At 42.9% G+C, this 22,897-nt stretch overlaps 2 protein-coding genes across 4 annotated transcripts in view; both read left to right on the forward strand.

Moving 5' to 3' along the window:
• The window catches only part of SPPL2B (signal peptide peptidase like 2B), a 50,942-nt gene extending 33,100 nt beyond the window's left edge, over nt 1-17,842 (forward strand). For 2 of the 3 annotated variants that reach the window (XM_069076004.1, XM_069075978.1), the window contains 7 exons: nt 2,230-2,311; nt 3,992-4,066; nt 4,163-4,225; nt 5,401-5,500; nt 7,316-7,393; nt 12,213-12,373; nt 14,576-17,842. In XM_069076004.1, the coding sequence (XP_068932105.1) occupies nt 2,230-2,311; nt 3,992-4,066; nt 4,163-4,225; nt 5,401-5,500; nt 7,316-7,393; nt 12,213-12,373; nt 14,576-14,833 (817 nt within the window). In that variant the 3' untranslated portion in view covers nt 14,834-17,842. Of the gene's footprint in view, nt 1-2,229; nt 2,312-3,991; nt 4,067-4,162; nt 4,226-5,400; nt 5,501-7,315; nt 7,394-12,212; nt 12,442-14,575 lie in introns of all 3 variants that reach the window. The other variant, XM_069076035.1, reaches the window with a different exon arrangement.
• Nucleotides 17,843-20,706: 2,864 nt separating this feature from the next.
• TMPRSS9 (transmembrane serine protease 9) overlaps nt 20,707-22,897 on the forward strand; it is a 106,331-nt gene continuing 104,140 nt past the window's right edge. Inside the window, exon 1 of the mRNA XM_069076677.1 lies at nt 20,707-20,840. The gene's annotated coding sequence lies outside the window, so the exon portion shown is untranslated. The remainder of the gene's footprint in view (nt 20,841-22,897) is intronic.

The raw sequence follows: 22,897 nt of genomic DNA on the forward strand, positions 1-22,897 counted from the left end.
ATTGTGGACTGGGTAAATTCATTTATTCAGTGAGCATCCATGAAGAGAGTCGACTCTGTGTAAAATGCTGTGATAAGCAATGGGGTGCAAAGGTATAAGACACGAACCTTTCTCCAAAGAAACTTTTCCATTAAATGAGGGCATAAGATGTATACAAAAAACTGTAATACTAGGGAGAGTGAGTGAGATGTACAGAGGCATGGTACTACGAGAAATACTGGGGGAGATCATCTTTGACTGAAAGTGTGAGGGATTGGGGGGGAGACAGGAGAAGTTAGGACCATGGGGCCCATCAGATGATGAGTCTGATCATGTAGTGACCATGTTACCTGGGTCTGCATAGACACAAACACGTGTAGGCACTCAGGTGGAACTGGCTCATCTTGTTCTCTGGGACAGACAGAAGCTGCCTAGAACAATTGCAGCCCAAGCTAAACTGAGCTCTCTGAGGGATGGCACTTTGTCTTCTAGTGTTGAGCACACAGGAGGCACTCAATAAGTGCTTGTTGTATTGCCCAGTACATTGATATAAACCCAGAATTCCTAGAGTCATAAAACTTTAGAGCTCAACCCCTTGATTGTGCATATGGGAAAAATGTATGTGATACCCAGGAATCAGCTTAAAGAATCACAGAAGTGTGAGGTTGGGAGGACACTAAGAAGTTTTGTAATCCAGTTCCTATGCGGTGACCCTGACAAGGGGCCCCCTGGTCCCCTCTCCAGTGACTGATATTTCACTGTCGCCCAAAGTGGGGCACTATTCTTGAACAACTATGTTAAGAAGTTTTTCCTCATGTTAAACTGAAATCTACTTCCACTAACTGGACCTAAGCAGAACAAGTCTAATCTGTCTGAAACATTACAGCTTTTCAAATATTTGAAAATATGCCCAGCTTTTATTGAGTCTTCCTTCTCCAGGCTAAACATCCCCAATTCCTTTGAGCTGCTTGGGGGCAGGCAAGTGTTAGGAGTCTGTTAGAAGGAATTAGAACAGCAGTGGGGGGGTGGAGGGAGCCCCCTGCACTGCTGAGGGCATGAGGCATCTAGCCTTTCCCTTCCTTTGTGACTTCTGCCAATGGTGAGCTCTTGGAATGCTTGGTACCCAGGTGGGATGTGGCAATGAGTGCAGGAATTCTCGTGGCACTTTTAATTGAAAGGTTGGAAGCTTTACTAGAATGGACATCTTGACTGGAGAATACTTGTGAACTCTTGACCCAAGGCACTGACAGAGAATGCCATATGTTGAGCTGTAGTAAAGAAGATGTGTGGGTTCTAGTGGAAAAAGCAATGACTTTAGACACACAAAGTTTGGGGACACTTGGCAAACTCTCCAGGCCTTAGTTTCATCACCTTCAAAATAGAGATAATGATACTTGGATACTACATTCATTCAGACATACCTTTCAAAAGGATTTTAAAAATCAAAAGCAATAAGGCCTACAAAATGTTTTGTAGCCCCAAAGGTCTATATAAATGTGAATCGTCAATATTCTGTAATAAGTGTTTAGAAATACTTAGTACTTCCAGAAAGCTGTGACTTTCTGTGGGCATCCTCTGCACCGAAGCAGATTAGAATTCTTCCATGCCTTAGTCTGTGGTTTTCTTGTTATCGTGGCCACAAAAACATTTCCTGCTTAGTGTTGGTGAACCTTCTCCTCACTTGAGCAGTCTAATCCTTGCCCTGTAGATACAGACTGGTCAGGCCTGTTCCCAAATCCTTCCTAGTTTGGTAGGAACCCACCAGAGCATGAGTTTTGTTGGCAAGATCTGCAAGAGTCCAGGGCCCTCTCCATTTTGATATGAGGCATCATAGGAAGACTTTAGTAGTAGATTGAATGTATTTAAATAAATAATGTCTCTGATAAATGAAAATTCAACTTAGTTAACTCCAAATAATACATATTACTAATATATTAGTATATATTTATTAATATATTATTATATATTATAAATAATATATATAACTCAAAAAATTACTTTATATTTTGTACAACATAATTAGTCCATATTTGATCTTTGTAGTACCTGTGTGAAATAAGTATTATCCACATTTTACATGTAAGGAAACTGAGGCATCAAGAATTTAGTCACATAGCTAGTTATTGACTGAGAACTTGAATCGTTCTGACTCCTTGGCCAGTTTTTGCACTCTACTTTGGGTCTGATGTGACATGCACATCTCAAAGCCTCTTGTTTCAGGGTAGTGACTTTAGTGCTTTTATTTTCTAGGTGGGCCTGGGTCCTTCAAGATGCTCTGGGAATTGCCTTCTGCCTTTACATGTTAAAAACCATTCGCCTGCCAACTTTCAAGGTATGGGAAACTGAAGAGAGCCAGTGGGGTGGGTTAGAATTCAGCTTCCATGCAAAGGTTCTAATGGGTAGATTGGAGATAATCTTTGAAAATGGATGTGTTTTTAGGGCAGTCGTCATTTATCTTGTGTTGACTCCTAGTCCTTTTAGCTTACGTTTTCCCCTTTTTTCCTTCTTCACAAGACTGGGTATATGAGAGAAGAATGTTTCCAGAGAATATCTGCAGTCTATATATCATCCTTCCATCAGTAGGATATAAGCATTGTTGCTGAAACTGTTACCTCTCTATCATGCAGGAGCTAATTACTTTGTGGGTCAGTTAGGATTTTGGCTTATTTATTCATCTTCCTTTTGGCCACTCATCCCATAATTGATTAGTGTGAGCGTTGGAAAAATGAAAACTCCAGCCAACATTACTTCTTAATTTGGCTGGGGAAAAGGATGAAATATTGTTTAACATCATGTTTGGACATAATCTGTGGTTTTCAATTATCTAGGTAGGCTAGCTCATCTGATTTTCCTTAGTAGTAGCTAAGAGTTAACTCTCATTCTGAGGGCAAAAGTACTAGAGAAGCAAGTGGCCCTGATGGAGAGAATTTTAAGTATCTGCGAGGAGTAGCTTAAATGGTACAAGGCAACATTGTGTAGAAGAAAGTGAACTGACCTAGAAGTCAAAAAAAGACCAAGGTTCAGAGCCTGTTTCTACCCTTGACTAGCAGTGTGACAAGGGACAGCTCAATTCATGTAATAGTTTCCTCAGTCTGTCTGATGGAGATAATCCTACCTTTCACACAGTAGTTGTGAGAATTAGGTGGGTTTATATAGGTAAAGGAACATCATAAATTGTAAAGAACTATATGAAATGTTAGTTGATCTTAGGAATGTTAAAATCAGTGTTTCTGTTTCTGGAGAAAAGAGCAAAAACAAAATCCACTCAAAAAGAACTAGAAAAAAAAGTCACCTATCTAGAAAGCAAAGGCAGCCCTCCTATAAAAACCTGCAGCTGAACTATCACAGAAAATGTATCTCAGTTACTTGACCCATTTTGATTTCTTTTTTCTTTATTTAGAACTTGGAAAGTTTTAAATTTTTTTCCCCAAGCGAAGCCCCAAACTTAAGATGTTTGAAAGCAAACCTATACCCAGAAGGGTAGTTTTCTTCCATCTTCATTCATTGAAGCTTTTTTGAGGGGTTTATCTTTGAGCTGAAACCTGGGGTGGAAATTTTTGGTCTGAAAAGGGTTTTTTGAAAAGAGTTAAGTGAATTTGTAGTCTGTATGCATATCAGCATACATGGAGATTTTTTGTTTATTTTTTCATTTCTTTTTTTAATTAAAACAAAACAAACCAACATCACAGCTGAGCCTGAGTCTAGAGTGCAGCATTAGGAGCTGATGCCCTTCCTTCCTAGCATGGCATTTGCTTGAGGCCCAGCCAGCCTTGGTGGCTAGAGGGCAAAAGAGAAGTAACTGAGCAATAACAAAGAAAGGGTAAGAGGCAAAGGCCAGAGGAGGAGCTGATCTGGGATCGACTTCTGACTTTACAGAGCTCCTCTAGCTTAGACAGTTATTCAGTCATGAAAATTCACACAGTGAAAATTGGTTAGTTCTTCATAGCTGGGCAAAGCATCCAAGAGCTTTTTTCCCCCACCTCAATGACTGATTTTTTTTTTTCTTTCCTAGGCTTGTACTTTGCTTCTGTTAGTGCTTTTCATTTACGATGTATTCTTCGTATTCATCACACCCTTTCTGACAAAGGTAGGAATTGTTCTGGCTGTTCTGTCACTTGAACAGAGGGAGACTTATCCCAGAGTTCCAGAATAGTTACGTTTCCCATATCCTTTTCTTCTTTAGAGTGGGAACAGCATAATGGTGGAAGTGGCTGCCGGCCCTTCGGATTCTACCACTCACGAAAAGGTATTTCCTAGTAGCTTCGTGATATGAGGTGAATTTATTCCTCTTAACCTCTGAATGCTTTCATCTCCAGAGAGGGTTAAACTACAAAGAGCTACTTGAATAGGAGCTCACAAATTGTGCCAACATTTATGGTGACTTCAAAGGCTCCTAACTCCTATGCCAAGCCTGTGAAGAAGGTATGTATGTGGGCAAGGTGTGGGAAAATAAGAGGAGACCGGGTGCATATGTCCGTGTTTGACAGCCTGAAGAACACTGAGGTGGGTCTGCTTTGGGTAATAGACCCCCAGGACTAAGCCCAAAGGGAAGAGATAGGGAAACCTAGAGAAATGGGTCTGGGGAGGGGCATGGGGACATTTTCCTGGGGGCTTTTTTCCTCCTCTTCCCCCATCAGATTTTCTGGGTTTTTTATTTGCTTTTGTTTTTTAGGCTATTGCATTTCTGCGTAGATTAGACATGATTTTGTTAGCAAGGTCAAGTTGTATATAACACGTGAGGAAGCATTGTAGCACAGTGGAAAGAGCTTTGGACTTAGAAGACCTGAGTTCAAGTGCAGGCTCTACCACCCTGGGTCTGAGTTTCCTCATTTGTAAAATGAAGGGGTTGGACTAGAAGACCTCTGTTTTCTCTAACATTGCTAACATCATGTGATTTGTATCTCTGAATTAAAGTAACTTTGGGTGGTAACCAAAAAAACAAAACCCCAACATATGTGTTTATGTGTCCCATTCCCCCCTCCACCCACACCCGCTCCCCCTCAGCCCCCCCAGTGGTTTCAGAAATTTTCCCACCTTCTGTTAAGTCTGGCAACACTCCCTTAAGGATGGCTGGTTTGATAATACTCCCCCCACATGGACCCTTACAGACTTGATTTAGATCATCACCGTTGTTTTTGTGACTAATTCCAAGAGGGTTTTTGTACTTGTATATGGAGCCCTTTGTTCTGATTGCACGCTTACCTTATGAACAGTCCCTCTGTCATTACAGGAAACTACTTTCTGTGAGGTTGAGAAACTGTCAAACCTATTTGCTAGGGAGACATTCTAGCTTCCATTTTCCCTAGAACTTGTTTGGTGTTTGTAGACTTGTCATGAGAAAGAGGTACATGTTTTCATGACTTTGGTTATAAATGTACAGATTTTACACTAAAAACCTGTTATTTCTTCCCCTCTTTTTAGCTCCCCATGGTGCTGAAGGTCCCAAGATTAAACTCTTCACCATTAGCACTCTGTGACAGGCCATTTTCTCTATTAGGCTTTGGAGATATCTTAGTGCCAGGTATTTCAGTTCCTAAGCTTGCAGGTTAATAAGCCAAAATAGAATGTGGTGTAGTGGATTTTGGTATCAGTGGACCTGAGTTTAAATCCCAGCTTTGCTGCTTATTACTTACGTGACCATGAGCAAGTCACTTCTATAGACCTCTAGCTTCCCCATCTGTAAGATGAGGGTGACTAAATGTTCTCTGAGGGCCTTTCTACCTCTAGCAAAGTGTTCATTGGAGCCCCTAATGCTATGCTAGGCACTGTGAGGGAAGATGAAGTTTAAGACATAGTCCCTATCCCCAGGGAGTTCACAGTCCCGTTGGGGAAACAAAACATACCTTTGAAACAATCAGCAAAATGCTACTTGAGTGCTAAATTGTGTACTACATACCATAGCTGTTATAGGAGTTCAAGAGAGAAGACTGATGATGCCGTTGCATCTCAAGAGCCCCACATCCAAGGCTTTCTGTAATCTGACTGCATCCTGCCTTCCTAGCCTTATCTTCCTGTCTTCTACTGGGATTTTCTGTGCTAGCTCAGACACATCTGTCCGCTTTTCCTTTTCTCATACTGTTAACTCCACTTATTTCTTGCTTCTCCAAATCTTCCTTAGTCCTCAAATATCTTAGCTCAAGTCTCACCTCCTCTGCAAAGCCTTTCATGTTTACCCCTGCCTAAAGTGCTCTGCCCCTCCCTTGAACTGCTATGACACTTCATCGTTGTGCTACTTTGGGCAAATAAAGCACATGCTACTTTGGAACTTCCTTTGTTGTTTTGAACTGTCACCTGATGACTTTTGATGCCTTCCCATCTCCCCAAGGTAGGGACAGTGTCTTGATCCCATTCATGTCCCTGCAGTGGATAGCACAGTGCCTTGCATGTAGCAGATGCTCAAGATCTGGTTTTTGTGCTTGCTTTCTTCATGCATGCATGCATGGCAAGCAGTAGGGATGATGCCCTCAAGGGTCCAGGGCTCTTGGTGTGGCTGTTTAGAGAACTTTGGAAAAGTCTCTTTGCCATGGTAGCTATTCTGCCTGCTTGACTTTGTGAGACTCCACTTACCCTATTGGTATCATTTCAATTATGATTTTGTGAATTATTATAATTTAATCATTGATTAATATTAATTATAGTATAATTATTATAATTCCTCCATGAATGGTCTCTCCACCATGCTGGAACCCTTCCAGTACTTTTGATACACAGTTATTTTACTGTGGAAAGACATGGACAAGAATCACCAAGAGAAGATGGATGGTTGGGTTGTAATATGCATCAGTGGATGGATCACCCACACCAGTGAGATCTTAGCTGTGTTGAAGTATAATCTGGAACCATTTATATGGCTGCTTGGTTCCTTTTCTCACTTGGGTTGTTTTAAATTCCATTGTGGGTTCAGTGTATTTAAAGTTGATGGTCTCAGGCTATTAAGAGTTGAAAGAGATATGAAGTCAGGAGCTGTGGGGGCCTAGTCCTCAAAAGCTCCTTTCCAACCATTGAAACCACTCCAAAAGGGAATGACTTCCTTTGAGAGGTAGTAGTCTACCCTCACTGAGACTGAGAAACTACTTGATGGAAATGGCATGGACTGGATTAGATGTCCTCTGAGCTCCTTTCCAGCTTGGAGACCTGCACTTCTCTGGGTCTCAGTGTCTTCATTTGTACAGTGAGAAAGTGGGGTAAATCTAATAAACATTAAAGATGCTTTCTGTCTGCAGTATCATTTGATTCTAAATCTTTTGGAAATGTATTAGAATAGGGAGTAGGTACAATAGTTTGCTAAATTTTCAGCAAAGGAATGTAAAAATAACTTTTTTTCTTTCTTTTTCAGGGCTATTGGTAGCATATTGCCACAGATTTGACATCCATGTGCAGTCCTCTAGAGTCTACTTTGTAGCCTGTACCATAGGTAGGTACAAATGTCTGGTAGCAGATCTGCAGACAACTAGGCTGTGATCAGTTTGTTTAATCTTGGGAGCAAAGGTGCAACTCAGTTATTTCATTTCTTTTGACTTTAGAGACCCTATGGTGTCCCCAGAATTTTGACTTTAGGGTGGTAGGTCTGTGATAAAATCTTAGTCTTTTTCTCTTCTTCGTTTTATGTTGTTTGGTGGCAGTGGTGTCACCTGCAGAAAACATTCCACGAAAACAAACTTTTTAACCTAAAAAGTGGCTGCCTTGTTTTCTACACAGGGTCAGAAAATCACATGTATGACATCATTTCTTTCTCATTTTTGTTTGGATGGATGCCCTAAATAAAAGAAGCAAAATTAAGTTTAATCCTGTCTCTGTCTGCCCCTGTACTACCTCATGTGGCCTTGAACAAATCATTGCTGGCCCTCCTTAGAATGAGGGGCTTGTACTAGATGATCTCCAGAGTCCCTTGCCAGTTCTGAACGGGCTGTACTGTGTCCAGAGGGAGGGGACTGCAGAGGAAGAGACTGATGTGACCTTGTCTTTGAGAGATAGTCACTGTTTGACTAAGATTGGAAGGGAGAAGGAAAATCCAGAGGTGGCTGTTCATTCATTTTTCAGTCATGTCCAGCTCTGACCCCTTATGGGGATTTTTGTGGCAAAGATACCAGAGTAGTTTGCCATTTCCTTCCCCAGCTCATTTTACAGATAAGGAAACTGAAGCAAGCAGAGTTAAGTGACTTGCCCAGGGTCACCCAGCTAGTATCTGAGGTCAGATTTGAACCCAGAAAGAGGAGTCTTCCTGACTCCAGGCCCAGCACTGTGGCGCCACCTAGCTGACTCTTTGGAGGTAGGGGTGGATATTGGCTAAAAGTACAGACTGGAATTAAAGCAGCATGCCCTAGAGGGTAGTGAGGACATTGATCTGACTAGACTGCAGAGTGCTTTTTGGGAGGGGAGTAAGGTTTCAAGTCTTGTAAGTTAGCGAAATTATAGGAAATATGAGTGGAGATTTTTGAGCAGGTCTGATGATAGACTGAAAGTTTCAGGAAGATGAGACTGACAGCACTGTGCTAGGTAGAGTGAAGGAATGAGAAGCTGGGGGCAGAGAGGTCAGTTAGAAAGCTGCTGCAGGCATGAATGGAAGGCCTACAATAGGGTGGTGGTAGTGAGAGTGTAGACAAAGAAACGGGAGACACTTCAAGGAGAAAGTTAAAAAAATGTGAAGGGGGGGGGGTGCCTCATACCACAGACCATACCTCAGGCTGGGAACTCAGCAGTTAAAGCAAGTGGCACATCAGGGCTAATGGGTGATAGTATTCAGCATGTGCAAAACTACCAGTGTTGATACTCATTATATAAGTCCAGTTAGCTCCAGGTGGCAAGCATCCAAGTGTAGGTTACTCCAAATCCTGGTCTGAAAATCGGTTTTGCTGGGAGAAGCCAATGGAGGGAGAGCCAGAGAGAGTATTAGATGTTTGGGGGGTTTTGGTGAGGCAGTTTGGGTTAAGTGTCTTGCCCAGTGTCACACAGCTAGTGAGTGTCAAGTGTCCGAGGCTGGATTTGAACTCAGATCCTCCTGACTCTGGGATTGGTGCTTTGTTCACTGTTTCACCTAGCTACCTCAGAGAGAGTATTGTTGAGACTTGAATGCTTTCTGGCCATCCTTTCTGTAGTTAGCAGCCTGGACTTCCTTTTATACCATCTTATCTATCAGCTCCATGGTTGTCCTCAGCCAGGCCTCCACCACTTTGTGTCTTGGGGTATGTGTCATTGCCACCTATCCTCAGGTCACTGAGAGGCTAGGCTCCTCAAAGAGAGGTCTCCCAGGTAAAAAGAAATGACCTTATTTAAGAGGCAGTCTAGCCTGGCACAGTATGCTTAATACAGTCCTGGTGGGGGCCAGATGAGGATTTGGAGCTGTAATTGGCATTCAGAGGAAAGGGAGAACACTTGCTTTCCCTGTGCAATGGAATTTCCCCCGTCCTGGCATCAAGGTGCATACATAGACATGGCCAGGCACTTTAGGCAATATTAAAATGTATTCCCGCCAAATCTTTCTACCTCCATTAAGTACCTGTATTGGCCTAGATGTAGTATTTTAACAGTTAGGATGCGAGGGCATTCCAGGTATGGCCTACGGAAGCTTCTGATGTGGTTGTTCCCATCATGAGAGGAAAAACAATGAGTCAGTTGGTCATTGGTTGTTTATTGAATGTGTTATTTATTGAATGATGGGCCTACCATGGTTCTAGGTACTATAGATAATACCAAAGATACCTGAGTTACTGTAATTGCCTGCAAGAAAGTGTTTGGGAATACAAAATGCATGTAAGGTAACATACTTAGTACCTTGTTTGAGTCTCCTTGGAATGAAATTCCTTTATAATAAAGTCTGCATTTTAAAAAATAATCATAAAAGTCTTCCATCAAACTTTTTTTTAAATAAAGACTTTTTCGTTTTTTAGTTTTCTCACATATAGAGATAGAAGCTAACTATCCAGAGGGAGGGTAACTAGGGAGATTGGGACCTGAAGGCTTTGCCAAACTAAAATTGGTCAAAGGAACCAGAGATGTCTAGCCTGAATAAGAAAAGATGGGTACACTATTTGCGAGTACTTCAAGGCTTTTCTTTGGATGAAAGGGGATTAGATTTGTTCTTATGCATAATGGGCAGGAAACAGATTTTTAGCTCGTTGGAGGAAAAATTTTCTAATACTGAAAGCTATATGAAAATGTATTTGACTGCCTCAGGAAAAAGCAAGTTTTCCTATTCATGTATGGGTTGGACTGATGTCCTTCCAGCCTTGAGATTCTGTGACTATAAACGTAGAGCTGCATTGGTTCCAGTTTAGTTGATGAACATTGGGCCAAATTGTGAGGTCTACATAGATTTACATCCAGGGCTAAGTTCTTCTCCTTCTTACTAACCCTTTCTTCTACTTTCTGAGCCCAATAACCTCCTGTTCTTTCCACTTTACTTCTTATCCTAGCAGAAAAGGATCTGATATCATGCATTTATACTGGTTGGTTGAGTCACACTGTGTTAGAATGAACTTCACTCAATGAGTCACTTTAAATCTATTTTAAACCTAGTTGTGGAAAAATGCCATTGTCTCTATTAAGAGAATTTCAGGCATCAGTGAACAGATTGGGCCCTCCTAGTATCTGTAGTGAGGGTGTACCAGATGCAGAGTCTGAAAGGCCTAGATTTGAATCTTGGTCCTTCTGCCTTCTATGATCTTAGGTGAGATACTTCCTTTGTGTGGTACACAGGTTGTCTTCTCTGTAAAATGATGATAATCGTGATGATTTGTGATCATATAGTATTAAGGGTCACAGCCCCATGTGGTAGCCAGTGCCAAGTTAGGTATCACACTTAGATGTAAGGAAACTGAGGCCCAGAGTAGAGTGCTTTGCTGGTATTGTTATACTGTCAGTCAGGGGTCATTATGTGCCAGGTGCTGTACTAGGTGCCAAGAATACAAAGACTGAAATGAAACTGTGCCAACCCTCTTGGAGTTTCCATTCTACCAAATGAAACAACTAGTAGGTTTCAGAGCCAGGATTGAAGATGGGCTAGATAATCTCAACTGCCCTTTTATTGATAAATTCTGTGATACTTTTAGTCTTCAGAAGTGATAGTCATTGGTCTCTTCCTCACTAGGCTCCCCTACCTTCCTCCTTGGAGATAGGGCAGGAACTGGTCTAGCATTGGCTGTTTGAGGCCTGTTTGCAAGAGCTCTTTGGGGGCAGAAGAATGTGTCCTATCATCATTGACTTCTGGGATTTGACTTGTCCCTTCCGTGCCTGAACACAAATCAAGCTTTCACTGACTCTCATCATTAACTCCTCATCTCCCTCTGACCCAAGACTACAAGGTGCATAATTTGTTATTCTGGCACATTTGACCTTAATTTATATTTAATGATACAGTCATTTCGATAACCCTTCCCTTATGTCCTGGCTTGAAGCATCCCCAATGCCTACTATATTGTTTTTACTTCTAGTAAGAAAGTTTGTTATGTCATATCTCAGTGCCCTTATTTCTGATTCTCTCTGTTCTCTAGCCTCCATACATGTCTGTGTGACCCATACTGCCCCTGTCAAAGATAGGATACCAGGGCATCTCATGGAAGGGAAAGGATAGCCTGAGTGGGGGAACCTGTCATAGGAAAGACACAAGCCCCACGTACCATTCACCTCTCAGAAGCCACTTCTCTTGTTATGTTATTCTCCTAGATGTATGAACTTGATAACTCTTTGTCCCTGAAATAAAGTTTTCCTGCCTCCATGTTCTTGTCCATGCTGTTCCCTGAATCCTAGAATAGCCTTCCTCTCCCAGTTTTCACTTTGCCTGTTGACTCCCTACCCATTTTTTAAAAATCTAGCTCATATGATCCCATGTTGTCCACAAAGCTTTATCCCTCTCATCCCTTTATTCAGTGATACTTTCCCCTTGGGACTTTATATAGCACTTTGTTTTTTATCTTAATGTACTTAATGTGTCATTTTATATCATAGGGTCTATATTTATGTTTTCCCTCTCCTAGACTATAGGCTCCATGAGGGAAGGGACCCTGTCTTATCTAAGCTTTGTGTCTGCCCCAATATCTAATTTATTTTCTGTACACAGTAGGTCCTTAATAAATTTTGCTGAATTAATTAATACAGGTATTAATGTATACAAGTTTCCTCACCTGTAAAATGAAGAGATTGGACATCTTTTAGCTTTAAACTCATGTTTTAAATAAAATGCCAAATGACACAGTACATTGCAATAATTTGGTTCTTCTCTTTTTTGTCTGATTTAGCCTATGGCATTGGCCTTCTGATCACCTTTGTGGCTTTGGCATGGATGCAGAGGGGCCAGCCTGCTCTCCTCTACCTAGTGCCCTGTACTGTCATCACAAGCTTTGTGATAGCTTTATGGCGCAAGGAGCTGAGAATGTTCTGGACAGGCAGCGGCTTTGCGGTGAATACCAGTTTGATATGACTTGTCTTCGAGAAATACTAATATTAGAAATCCTAACTGAAGTTAAAGTTGAGTAAAATATTGTAGTTTTATCATCAAAATCCTACAGCTGATGTTTTTGCCATAATACTTGTTTTCTGATTATGAAAAGGTGATTTAGTTTTTGGAGTTCTATTTGTGGCCCTAGAATGCTTTAAAAAGTTTGATGTGGCCAATATAGAGATATATAATGAACTTTTGAGATAGCATGTTAACTTTTGCTTGATGTTAATGTTCTCTTTCTTAAACGTTCTATTCTTGGGCGGCCAGGTAGCACAGCGAGTAAGAACACCGGCTCCAGTGTTGAGAAGACCTGGAGATCGAATCCCGGGCTCAGACACTTAGCACCCACCCAGAAATGACTGGCCATGTAACCTTGAGCAAGTTACTTAACCCCGATTGCTTAAAAAAAACAAAAACGTTCTATTCTAAAGTATAATCAATCCCCACTTAACTGAAGGTGAGACTTCTGGCAACCTCAGCCACCTGGAACCCAGCTGCAGATCTAGAATTAAGCCGAAATAGGCCTTTCTGCAGCAGGGATAGTAGCTGTAACAAGCCCCAGATTCTTGATTTTATAAAAGTCGAGAGAGCCAGCCAGTCTTAGAACAGAGTGGTGAGTGAAATACAGGGCATCATCTTAGAAGAAGCAGTATCCCCTGATAGCGTGGTAAGTGGCATCTCTGTCCATGGAAGGAGACTGAGGAACTTGAAGCAGTAGCCTTCAGAGGTCTTTCAGTTCCCAGGGAAACTTCCCTGAATAATGCAGTGATTGGAATTCATTATAGTTACCATGTGGCAACAAGAAGGCATTGAATTCTATTTAGTCTTCATTTTTGAAGAAAATAGGAACATGTGTAATTCATTTTAGAAAAGTTTCCATCAAAAATCATTAAATAAGATATCAGCACTTTATTTAGATGCCCAGTTGTTGGGGATGTCAAGAGGGTTGGATTAGATGACCTTTAAGGTTTCTTCTGATTCTAAGAATCCAAGATTCACTTAATCTGGAAAATTCACTTATGTTTAATAATACCTCCTTCCCCAGCAATGTTGAATATATGAGCCATTACTCTTTTGTGGTTTGAGGTTAACAATAAATATCCCCTTTTGTCCTTCTATCTGTTAAAAGCATTGTGGGAAGCATGGGCCTAGATTTTAATTTGGAACTTGTGTCATATCATCATCATTTCTGAGTTGTACCCAACCACATGTCACTTTTTTTTTCCATGTTTTTTGGGGAAGATAACTTGAATTTCAAAACTGAATTAAAAGGGCCTCCTCAAAGCCTTTCCCTCTGATAGAAGTTTCTGATTGGTGTGCTTCTCATCCCCCTGTTGATCTGACATTAAAAGAATAATTTGTTTGAGTTGAGGTTGAGTATAGGAGAAGGGAGCATGACAGTTTATGAGCAGGTGAGGCAAGTTAAGCTTTCAGAAAGGGAAAAAGGGAATCCTGGACCCCTTTGACAAAAGGAAGAATTCTTTTTGTGCTGTTTACAGCAAAGCTTCTTAAGCTTAAGGGTCCCAGATGTGGGGAATCTGCAGCTCTTTTTAGAGTGGCACTTTGGACAGCCATTTTCTTTCTCAGGCTGATCACCATGAAGGATTTGGGCATTTAACATTCCATTTTGATTCAAGAAACTTTGCTGTATTTTTCTAACAATTGGAGCTATCCAGGAGTAGGGGAGAAGTAGAGGTCTGTAAGCAGAGACCGCATCCTCACCTTCCAGGGTGTTGTAAGGGGTGTTCTGTTCAGCTGCAAGGTGGACTGGCTCCATTCTGGTTTGGAGATTGTATGATTTATGGGTTGAATGCGTCTTTAAAGGAGCCATAGTTCTTGTGGCTTCAAGTAACTGTAATTATAAAACATTTTCAGTGGCTCAAATTTATTTTAATCTGGAATCAGCTGCATATGTTTTTTCCAAACCATTTGGGAAAAAGAATTTGAGCTACAGGGCTTATTGTTATTTTGCTCTGAGAAAGTTTGCCTTGCCTTACCTTCTCTACTACCATTTCTCTTTCTGTCAGGTGCTTGTCACCCAGCAGCCATCAGTGTTGTTTCTGAGATGTAGGGTCTCCTCTAGCCTAGCCTTTTTTCAGGTCTATAATGTCAGGGGTCTCATTGGAAATATTTACATTACCTATAACTTTTCTTTTGTAGAAAGACCTGCCTCAACCTTCCTGGGTGGTGGCTTCATCTGTATGCCCCCAACCCCTAAAAGATTCAAATGCTTCAAATTCAAACAAAGAATTGATCAACCCCACCCTCCAAGCTGACCAACTCTCTGATACACCCACATCCTTGGAGAAAACAAGTGCCAGTGGACCTCCAGTCTCTGCCCCTCCTGTTTCAGAACCAGCTGATCAAGATAAGGACCAGCCTCATCAAGAGATTGGAGAGGCCCATCAGACTAGATGAGGAGAAAGGATACAGGAATTGTGGCACCTGCTCTGTGGCCCTCCGTGCCCATGGACTGGTTCTGACTTTCACTAAAGAGCCCCACAGCATCATTCCTCCTACAATTGCTAATACTTGTTAGGTCCCCCTCCCCCTCTTTCTGAAATATGGTGCTTTCATTCCCTTCTGATGCCCATTTCAGGGAGAACTTGGATAGGTTTCTCTTCCTCCACTCCTGCCTTCCTTCTCATGCCCGCCTTGTATTAAGGGGTTTTATTTATGCATTGCCCTGTGCTTGCGTGACTGCTGTGTTTCTCTAGCCTGACTGAGGTTAATTTTGACAGGGAAGCACGAGGCAGTTTAGCTAACATGAAAAGCTGGGAGAAGTCATTGTTAGCACTTTCTCTTAGCTAGCAGTTAACATGATTTTTCTCTTTATGATATCTTAATTACAAATGAATGATTTAGTGTAATCAGATGTTTAAGAAGCAAGAAATGGTCCATCATTTCACTTCCTTTTGAAAGGATAAACATTTCTATTCTGGTGCAGGAAGTGCATCATGATTCTCTAGGGTCTCCCCACCACATACCACCAGCCCTTTAAAAGATGATCTGGTCAAAGATGCTGTAAAGTAGAAGGCTTTTCTAGGTAAACATTCACTGAGTAGACTACCTCTTGTCCATCATAGTAAGTATGTTAAATTCTTTGTTACTCAGGAGATATGAAAACAAGATCACCATATGCTAGTTTCCAGGTAATTAGGAAAAGGACTATGATTATATATAAATGATCAAGGAGAGAGTGGTTCAGGGATTTGGAGAAGCTGGTTGATAGAGGAAGTGAAATAGACCCTGAAGCCTGTGTGGCTCTTGTGTTAAAAGAAGGTGTTGCTACGTGTAATTGTGTCTTATGAGCTTGGATAGAAGAGTAAGTGGGAGAACATGTTCAGAAACCTGGATATTTAGTCCCTAATTCTTAAATATGCCTGGTCCGTTTTCCTGAAAATAATTGGCTGCCTCCCCACCCATCCCATGAGATCCAGGGTCTTGTGGGCAATGTTCCAGTAGAACTAAAGCAGCATTGCCTCTGGAGATTTGGCATCTCTGTGGGACTGTGTTTCAGAACTTAAAGATGAGGGGAAGCTATTATCTCACTTTATATAAAATACGGCTTTGGGGTTTCTGGTAAATTTGTTAGACTGAGTTCTAGGGGTTAGCATGGAGTCCCCGACTCATTAAACTTCAGTTCAGGTGATCTTTTTCCTACCACTGGAAAGTTACTGAGGTTACAGACCTGTGGTTCTCTGTCTCCTTCCCCTTTGCACTTGAAAGGGGATTTGGGCAAGGACATCGCTCTTTGCTATCATTTCCTTCATACATGGCAACTGGCTAATTGCTGAGCAAACCAGTGCGGTGGGTAAATTTCTTCAGCCTCTTTCAAAGATGCAGCATCTCGGCATTTGTTTTCTGTTTTAGGCATAAGATCCATTTTGTTTTGAACAGAGAAACAGGGGCTTTAAATTTTATTTTTAAGACTCAAGTATTCCTGTTTTTTAACACTCTACATTCCAGTCCGTAAAAGTAACTTAAATCCTGCACCTTGCAATAGTAAGGAATGCATTTAAAATCTAGCTGAGGAATTTTTGCAATATATGGGAATATTCTGGAATGGTATTCTGTCTTCTACCTCACTGATAGGTTCTCACAACACCATTAGAGAGATACCGTTTAGAGCTTGTGGTGTTTGGTACACACACAGAGAGGGGCAAGGAAAATGTAGCTGCCAGATGGAATTTGTGGAGAGGCACTGGTGACTGGTTCCATTGGCCACTGTGGCTGAAGGGCAGGGTTGCCCATCTTACTCCATACCTGTTCTTTCCATCCTTCCCCACCCCAAGCAGCAAGGGTTTTGTCCCTTTTATGTACTTAGAAGGCTTTGGATGTGGGAGAGTAGGTGGTTCCTCCCCCTGTCTCCTTAGACCACGGAAGCCCTGATGATGCTGTCACCCCTGTTCCAAGTCACAGTAAGGTAGCTAAAAGACCTAAGCTCTAAAACAAAGCCTCAATGGGCTCTTCAGGGAGATTGGAGCCCTCCAGGTACTCCTTTATTTCAAAAGGGTTCCACTTCTGAACTCACCACCTTCCCTGAAGCATCAAGATGTTCCCTCAGCTGTGCTTGGGCTCAGAAAGTTGGAGCTAGAATGTCTTCGTACATCAAGGTTTGGAGTTCTCTCCAGCCCAAATGCCTGATTGGATGAAGTGTCACTTGGAGCTATCTTGGCAACCTTATACTTGACTACTCTTCTAATCTTGTCTTCAGCCCTCTGGGCAGCCTTTTCAAATTTGAGCTTTGAAAAACTTTCCAGTTAATGGATAATGAATGACAGGCACTCACACACTTACTTATTTTTCATTCAACCAGTCTTAAGACTAGGACTTTTCAACATTGTTTAGGGCTCTGCCTTTCAGGTATGCCTCCTCATTGTCTCCTTGGCCAAGTTTCCCAGAATACAGAGGCTTTGGGTAAAATCATAAACTTCCGGAAAAAAATACCAGCATTGAGGATTTATGAACAGCCTTAGTCTGCCATTAGTTCTCTGGGGAGGAGGGATGGGTTTTCTAGTTAAAGGAAGAAAAAATGTCTCCAGAGTCCTTCAGCCTGTTTGTGTATTTCTCTTGGGTTAAAATGAACTGATTACAACCTGGGAACAATACCAAATGGACCTTTCCTTCCTTGTGTTCCTGTCCTTTTGTGAGCATGTTGCCATGGGATATCATGATGCAAGTGAGCCTCCTGTGCCAGGGAGAGACCTGAATTGGAACCTGCTTCAGCCAATTGGACTATGCCTTAATTTAAGCCATTTTATACTTGTGTATGGTAAATGTGGGTTTGGTTGTTTTGGGGTTGTTTTTTTTTATTAGAAAAATGTCAAGGAATTCAAAGGCAGATGTTCCTAAAGTTTGAGTTTCGTACTTTTTGCCTTGCTTCTGTTTAACCTTATCATTAAACATAGTTTTTGATATTTAAAACAGCATTTGAGATTTAATGTGAAGCAGTAGGGAAGAGACTTGTCCTCATCATCCGTTACCAGGTTTGCTGTCAAAATCAAGATTCCATCAGCCAGATGAACTGCTTCGTGAGGATCTCAGGATTTCACACTGGACAGGACCTTCCCTGTCTATCTAGTCCAGCCCCTTCCTTTGACAGATGAAGTTGAAGCCTGGAGTATTTGTGACTTCCTTGAGATTCGTAAAGATGAGTAGTGGAGGCAGATCCTTTGACTCCAAGCTAATGTGCTCTTCTCTGCTCAGTACCATATTATTAGGGACCAGTCTTTATCTTTGTATTCTGAATGAAATGATTTTGTGGTTAGCTTTTGAGATGACCACATCTTGTTGATTAATGAACCAGTTAGCAAACTTGTTAGTTTATTGGTAAATATATATATTGGGAAGAAGGAAATCTGTCAAGCAGGTATTTTGAGTGCTTTCTGAGATATGCACTATCTAATGGAGGAAAAAGAAGGGAGAGATGAGACAATGGGAAGTTAACATGTCCAAAACCACCCAGTGAGTGACTGAACCAGGACTAACTAGCACCCAAGGTTGCAGCTCTTTTCACTCTGCCTTTTAACACTCAGAATGATAAGATCATATCTAACTAAATAAAAGTCACATAACTATCAAATTATTGAGGTGGAGTTTGTCTAAAGTATTGACATTTGGATTATGTAAAACATTTTCAAAGTAATGTAGCTTTGTTTCAGGTATATATGGTAATACCAGGCTAAGAAAATAGAGCCTAATAAAATATCCTTAGAGGGTCTACTTTAAAGAATAAGAATTATTTGTAAGCAGTATATCAGTTGTATAATTGCCCTCCTAAAAACTTCCAGTTCACTTGAAAATATTTTCAAGTGTATCACCTACATTTTTACTTAAAATTTGCACTTCCTTTGAAGAAAATAATTTCTAAGCAAATGCTAATAACTTCAGCCCTTAATGAAATTCTGAATTAATAGGGCTTTCTGTGTAATCTCTCTGAAGTGGCTTATAAGAATTTCAGAATTTCCTTGCAAGTATTAAATAGGAAAGGAATCTGAGTGTTGAGACTTTCACTTTCCCACCTATACTCTTTTTCAATGACACTCCCCCTTCATTGGGAATGGAACAGCCCAATGCACAGAGTCCAAGAGGAGTAAGGCTTCTGGTGTCCCACAGAAAACTGCAAGCCTGTGATGGCTCCGAACATGCATGAAAAGTTCCATTGTTCTCTTGTTGGAGGAAGATCCAATTACTTTTGAGAAAAAAACTCGTCTAAAAACCCTGCAAAGGAAAATGCACCTTCTCTTGAGTTAAACAGCAACTAAAAGTTACTAAAATTGGGCACTGACAACGGGACATGAGATTTTGGAGGGGGGAAGGGGTGGAACAACTCGGAACGTCAGGATTCTTGTTGGGGAAAAGACTAGAAAGGATTTTGCAGCAGAATGCCATTCTTTCCTGGGATATCACATTCTAATATATAAATGGAGTATTGTTTTAGATGAGAGCAGACATTCAAATGGAGTGCTTCTAGTCATAAAATGGTGCCCCCAATTCCATCGGGGAAGCTGGGATGTGATCATGAAGATTAGGAACCTTTCCTTGTAGTGATTTCCAATTTGATTCTTCTCTGCAAGTTAAGTATATTCTCTACTCGCAGAGAGCTTGGTCAAAAAGCCCACAGGCCTCTGGGAGGCGAGGAGATAACACCTCATTTGCCGGTGTTATCTTAGAAACCATCCCAGTGAGTTACGGGAAGGGGCTGCATAAAGGTGCCATTCCGATGATGCGCCTAGAGTGGGCACCGGATTTGGAGTCGACCAGTGGCATTTGACCAAGTCAGAACTCTGCACCTTGGTTTTCTCATCTATGAAATAAGCAGGGTTGGACTGGCTGGCCCTGTGATCCCACGTCCTGGAGGAGGGGAGGGAGTTGTCACCAGTAAATTGGGGCGGACTGAAGACGGGCGCGGACAGCTCCTGGACCCTTAGGGTATTTAGGCAGTATCTAGAGCGCGAAGAGACCTCCCACCTCCAACCCGCAAACTCCATTGGATGGTCTGGGTCAGGCATAATTGGAGGGTGTGCCTATAAAAGCAAAAAAAAAAAAAAATTAAGCTGCCCCTGGTCCCCCAGAACTTTGGTTTATTGAGGGATTGCAATCTGCTGCTGAGAGGGACCCCTTATCCCAGGAAAGTCAGAGGACTTTTCTGTGGAGACTTGGCAGAAAAGAAAAGCAGGCTCTCAGGCTGTCGTTTTCCCTTTGGGAGCTGGTGAAATCCGGGTGGAGTGGGCAGCTATCAGAGCGAGCAAAGCCTTTCTGTGCGCTTTCCTTGCACCCCGGGGGTGCCAGTGTTGTTTCCGGCTCTGGCTCACCTCTGCTACTTAGAGAGGTTCACGCTCTACCCAGGGTTAGAACAGCCCGGGGTTGCACCACGGACCTCTGGTGAGGTTGCGAGCCTCTCACGGAGAGCGAGGACCCAGTCTGGGATGAGAGGGGAGGGAGGAAGGGATGAAGGAAGCACTTGATTCCCAGGGGATCTGGGGAATGAAGGGGGAAGTTAATGGGGTAAAGAGAGGGTCCTGACTCCGAGAGCTTCTTAACCCAAGATGGGGCCAGAAGGAGGGGGTCGGTCCTAATCCCGAGAGGCTGAAGAGGATGGGACGGTAATCTTGAGGGGACCCTAACAGGGGGCAGGAAGGACGGCACCCTAATCCCGAGGGGGCGGGGAGGCCGGGGTTCTAACCTCGACGGGGCGGGCAGGGGCGCCCCAGACCCGAGAGACGGGTGGGCAGGGCCGGGGCCGCTCCCCTCAGGCAGTTCCTTCCCGCCCCCTACCCCACAAAAACGGGCAGGCAGCCACCAGAGCCAGTCACTCGTGGCAGCAGCGGCGGGAGAGAACTGCTGACGGGGCGGCCGGCAGGGCGAGTGAACCGCGACTGCCTGCCCGTCTGGCCTCGGGAGGCACCGGGAGCGGCCCGGGGTGAGTCTCTCTCGGGGCAGGGGCGGGAAGGCAGGGGCAGGCTCAGCCCAGGAGGGGCTCCCAGCTGCAGGAACGGCCCTAGGCGCAGGCATCCTTAAAGAGCTGTGCAGGAATCCACTCAGAAAGCCAGGTGAAAGAAAGAGCCAGATGGGGGAGAAACCGACTTCTGGGGCATCCCCGCTCACTCCAGGCACACAGCGCCAAGGCAAAGGCGAGTCAGTGTTCTTGGCGCCCATGGTGCCAAGCGCTGAGGTTACAAAGAAAGAGAACAGCTCCTGTTCTCGAGAAACTCCCAATCAGACGGGGGAGACCGCATGCACACATCTATAGCACAAGGTATAGGTAGGGTGAATCGGGACCGGTTAGCAGAGGGAAGGCACTAGCATTAAGTGGGCTGGGAAAGGCTTCTTGCAGAAGGCGGGATTTTAGCTGGGACTTGAAGAAGCCAGGGAAGCCTGGGGCAGAGATGAGGAGGGATGCCTGAGCCACCCAGGCATGGGATGTATGGAGTCTTATGTGAAGAAGGGCAAGGCCAGTGTCACTGGATCCCAGAGTACATGGAAGGGAGGACGGTGGAAAAAGGTGGGAAAGAACCAGGTTGTAAGGGCTTTAAAGGTCAGGGGATTTTATATTTGATTCTGGAGGTAATAGAGGACCACTGGGGTTTATTGAATTGGGGTGAGAGGGGGTGGATACAGACACAAACTTTAAGAAGATCGCTTTGATAGCCAGATGGAGGATGGATTGGAATGGGTTGAGACTGAAGCAGGTAGACCAACCAGCAGGTCATTGCCGTAGGCTGGGCTTAAGGTGATGAGGGCCTGCACCAGTAGGTAGCAGTGCCAGAAGAGAGAAGGGGGCATACAGGAGAGAAGAAATGCTTGGAAGGTAGACTGAGCTACAGAGTGGATATAGGAGGGTAAGAAAGAGGGAAGAATTAAGGAAAACACCTAAGTCACAAGATTGGTTGATTGTACCCTCTGCTGTAATAGGGAAGAAGAGAGGGTTTGGGATGGAAAAGTGAGTCAAATTTAACCCATATTGTTGGGTGACTTAGAAGACAGGAAGCAAGGGACTCTGGGAAATAATTTATGTAGGAGAACTACAGAGGTCCTATCACTGGAAGGTACCCTGGAGGTCATCTCATCCAAAAGCGCCTCATTTTACAGATGGGGAAACTGAGAAGGAAGGAGTGGGGAGTGCCTAGCTCAATGTCACACACCTAGAAAATGGCAGTCAGCAAGCATTGGAATCCAGGTCCTCTCACTTCAAATCCATGGCATTCTTTCACACTTTTCTGATTCCCTCTTTTTAGCTAATCTGAGGAAAAGAGTACATAAAGAGCTCAGACCTTTTCAGAGAAGGATTCCTCAGAGATCAAATTTATGGCTATTCAGTAAGTCTAAGAGCCTGAAACCAAAGCCCAGACACCTACCTTTCCTGGCTCATAAAAGCCTTGAGCATCTGTGTATCTTCCCTGTGCCACACAAACCCATACACCCAGGAGTGTGGATAGAGTATTGAACCTGGAACCAGGAAGAGTTAAGAAGAAGCATTTGAACCCCACCTCAGATGCTTTCTGTAAGCTATATGACCCCAGGCAAGTCATTCCCTTTCCTGGGCTTTGCTTTCTTCAACTGTCAGACAAGGAGGTCAGATTTGATGACCTCAAAGGTCCCTTCCAGCATTTGGTCCATGATCCTAGGAAGTAAATCAAGAACTAGGCTAATGGAAGACTGTATTGGCCAGTGAGAACATTTCCACATTCATGACTAAAATGAGTTTGATAAAGAGGGGATTGGTTGAATTGAGCAGAAGGGCAGATGGATTAGAGAAGCAGGAAATGGATCGGAGTTTTAGCTGCCCAAGACTGTTTATGAGATAAGGAAGGGCCAGTGGCTCCAGAATGTGACAGGGAAAGGTGGGATTCCCTAGAGAGTGGGAAAGTGTCCTGGGATGGTCCACATCCTTGCAGTCTGTATTAAGAAAATTATGTTGACTTTGGCATGTTTTAAGACAGATTTCGTTTTGTTGGCAAGGGCCAGCCTACGTGTGAG

Source organism: Petaurus breviceps, unplaced genomic scaffold, assembly GCF_028583685.1.
Source record: "Petaurus breviceps papuanus isolate PSGF00001 unplaced genomic scaffold, PetGlider_PUasm1.0 108, whole genome shotgun sequence".
In the NCBI taxonomy this organism is placed as follows: domain Eukaryota; kingdom Metazoa; phylum Chordata; class Mammalia; order Diprotodontia; family Petauridae; genus Petaurus; species Petaurus breviceps.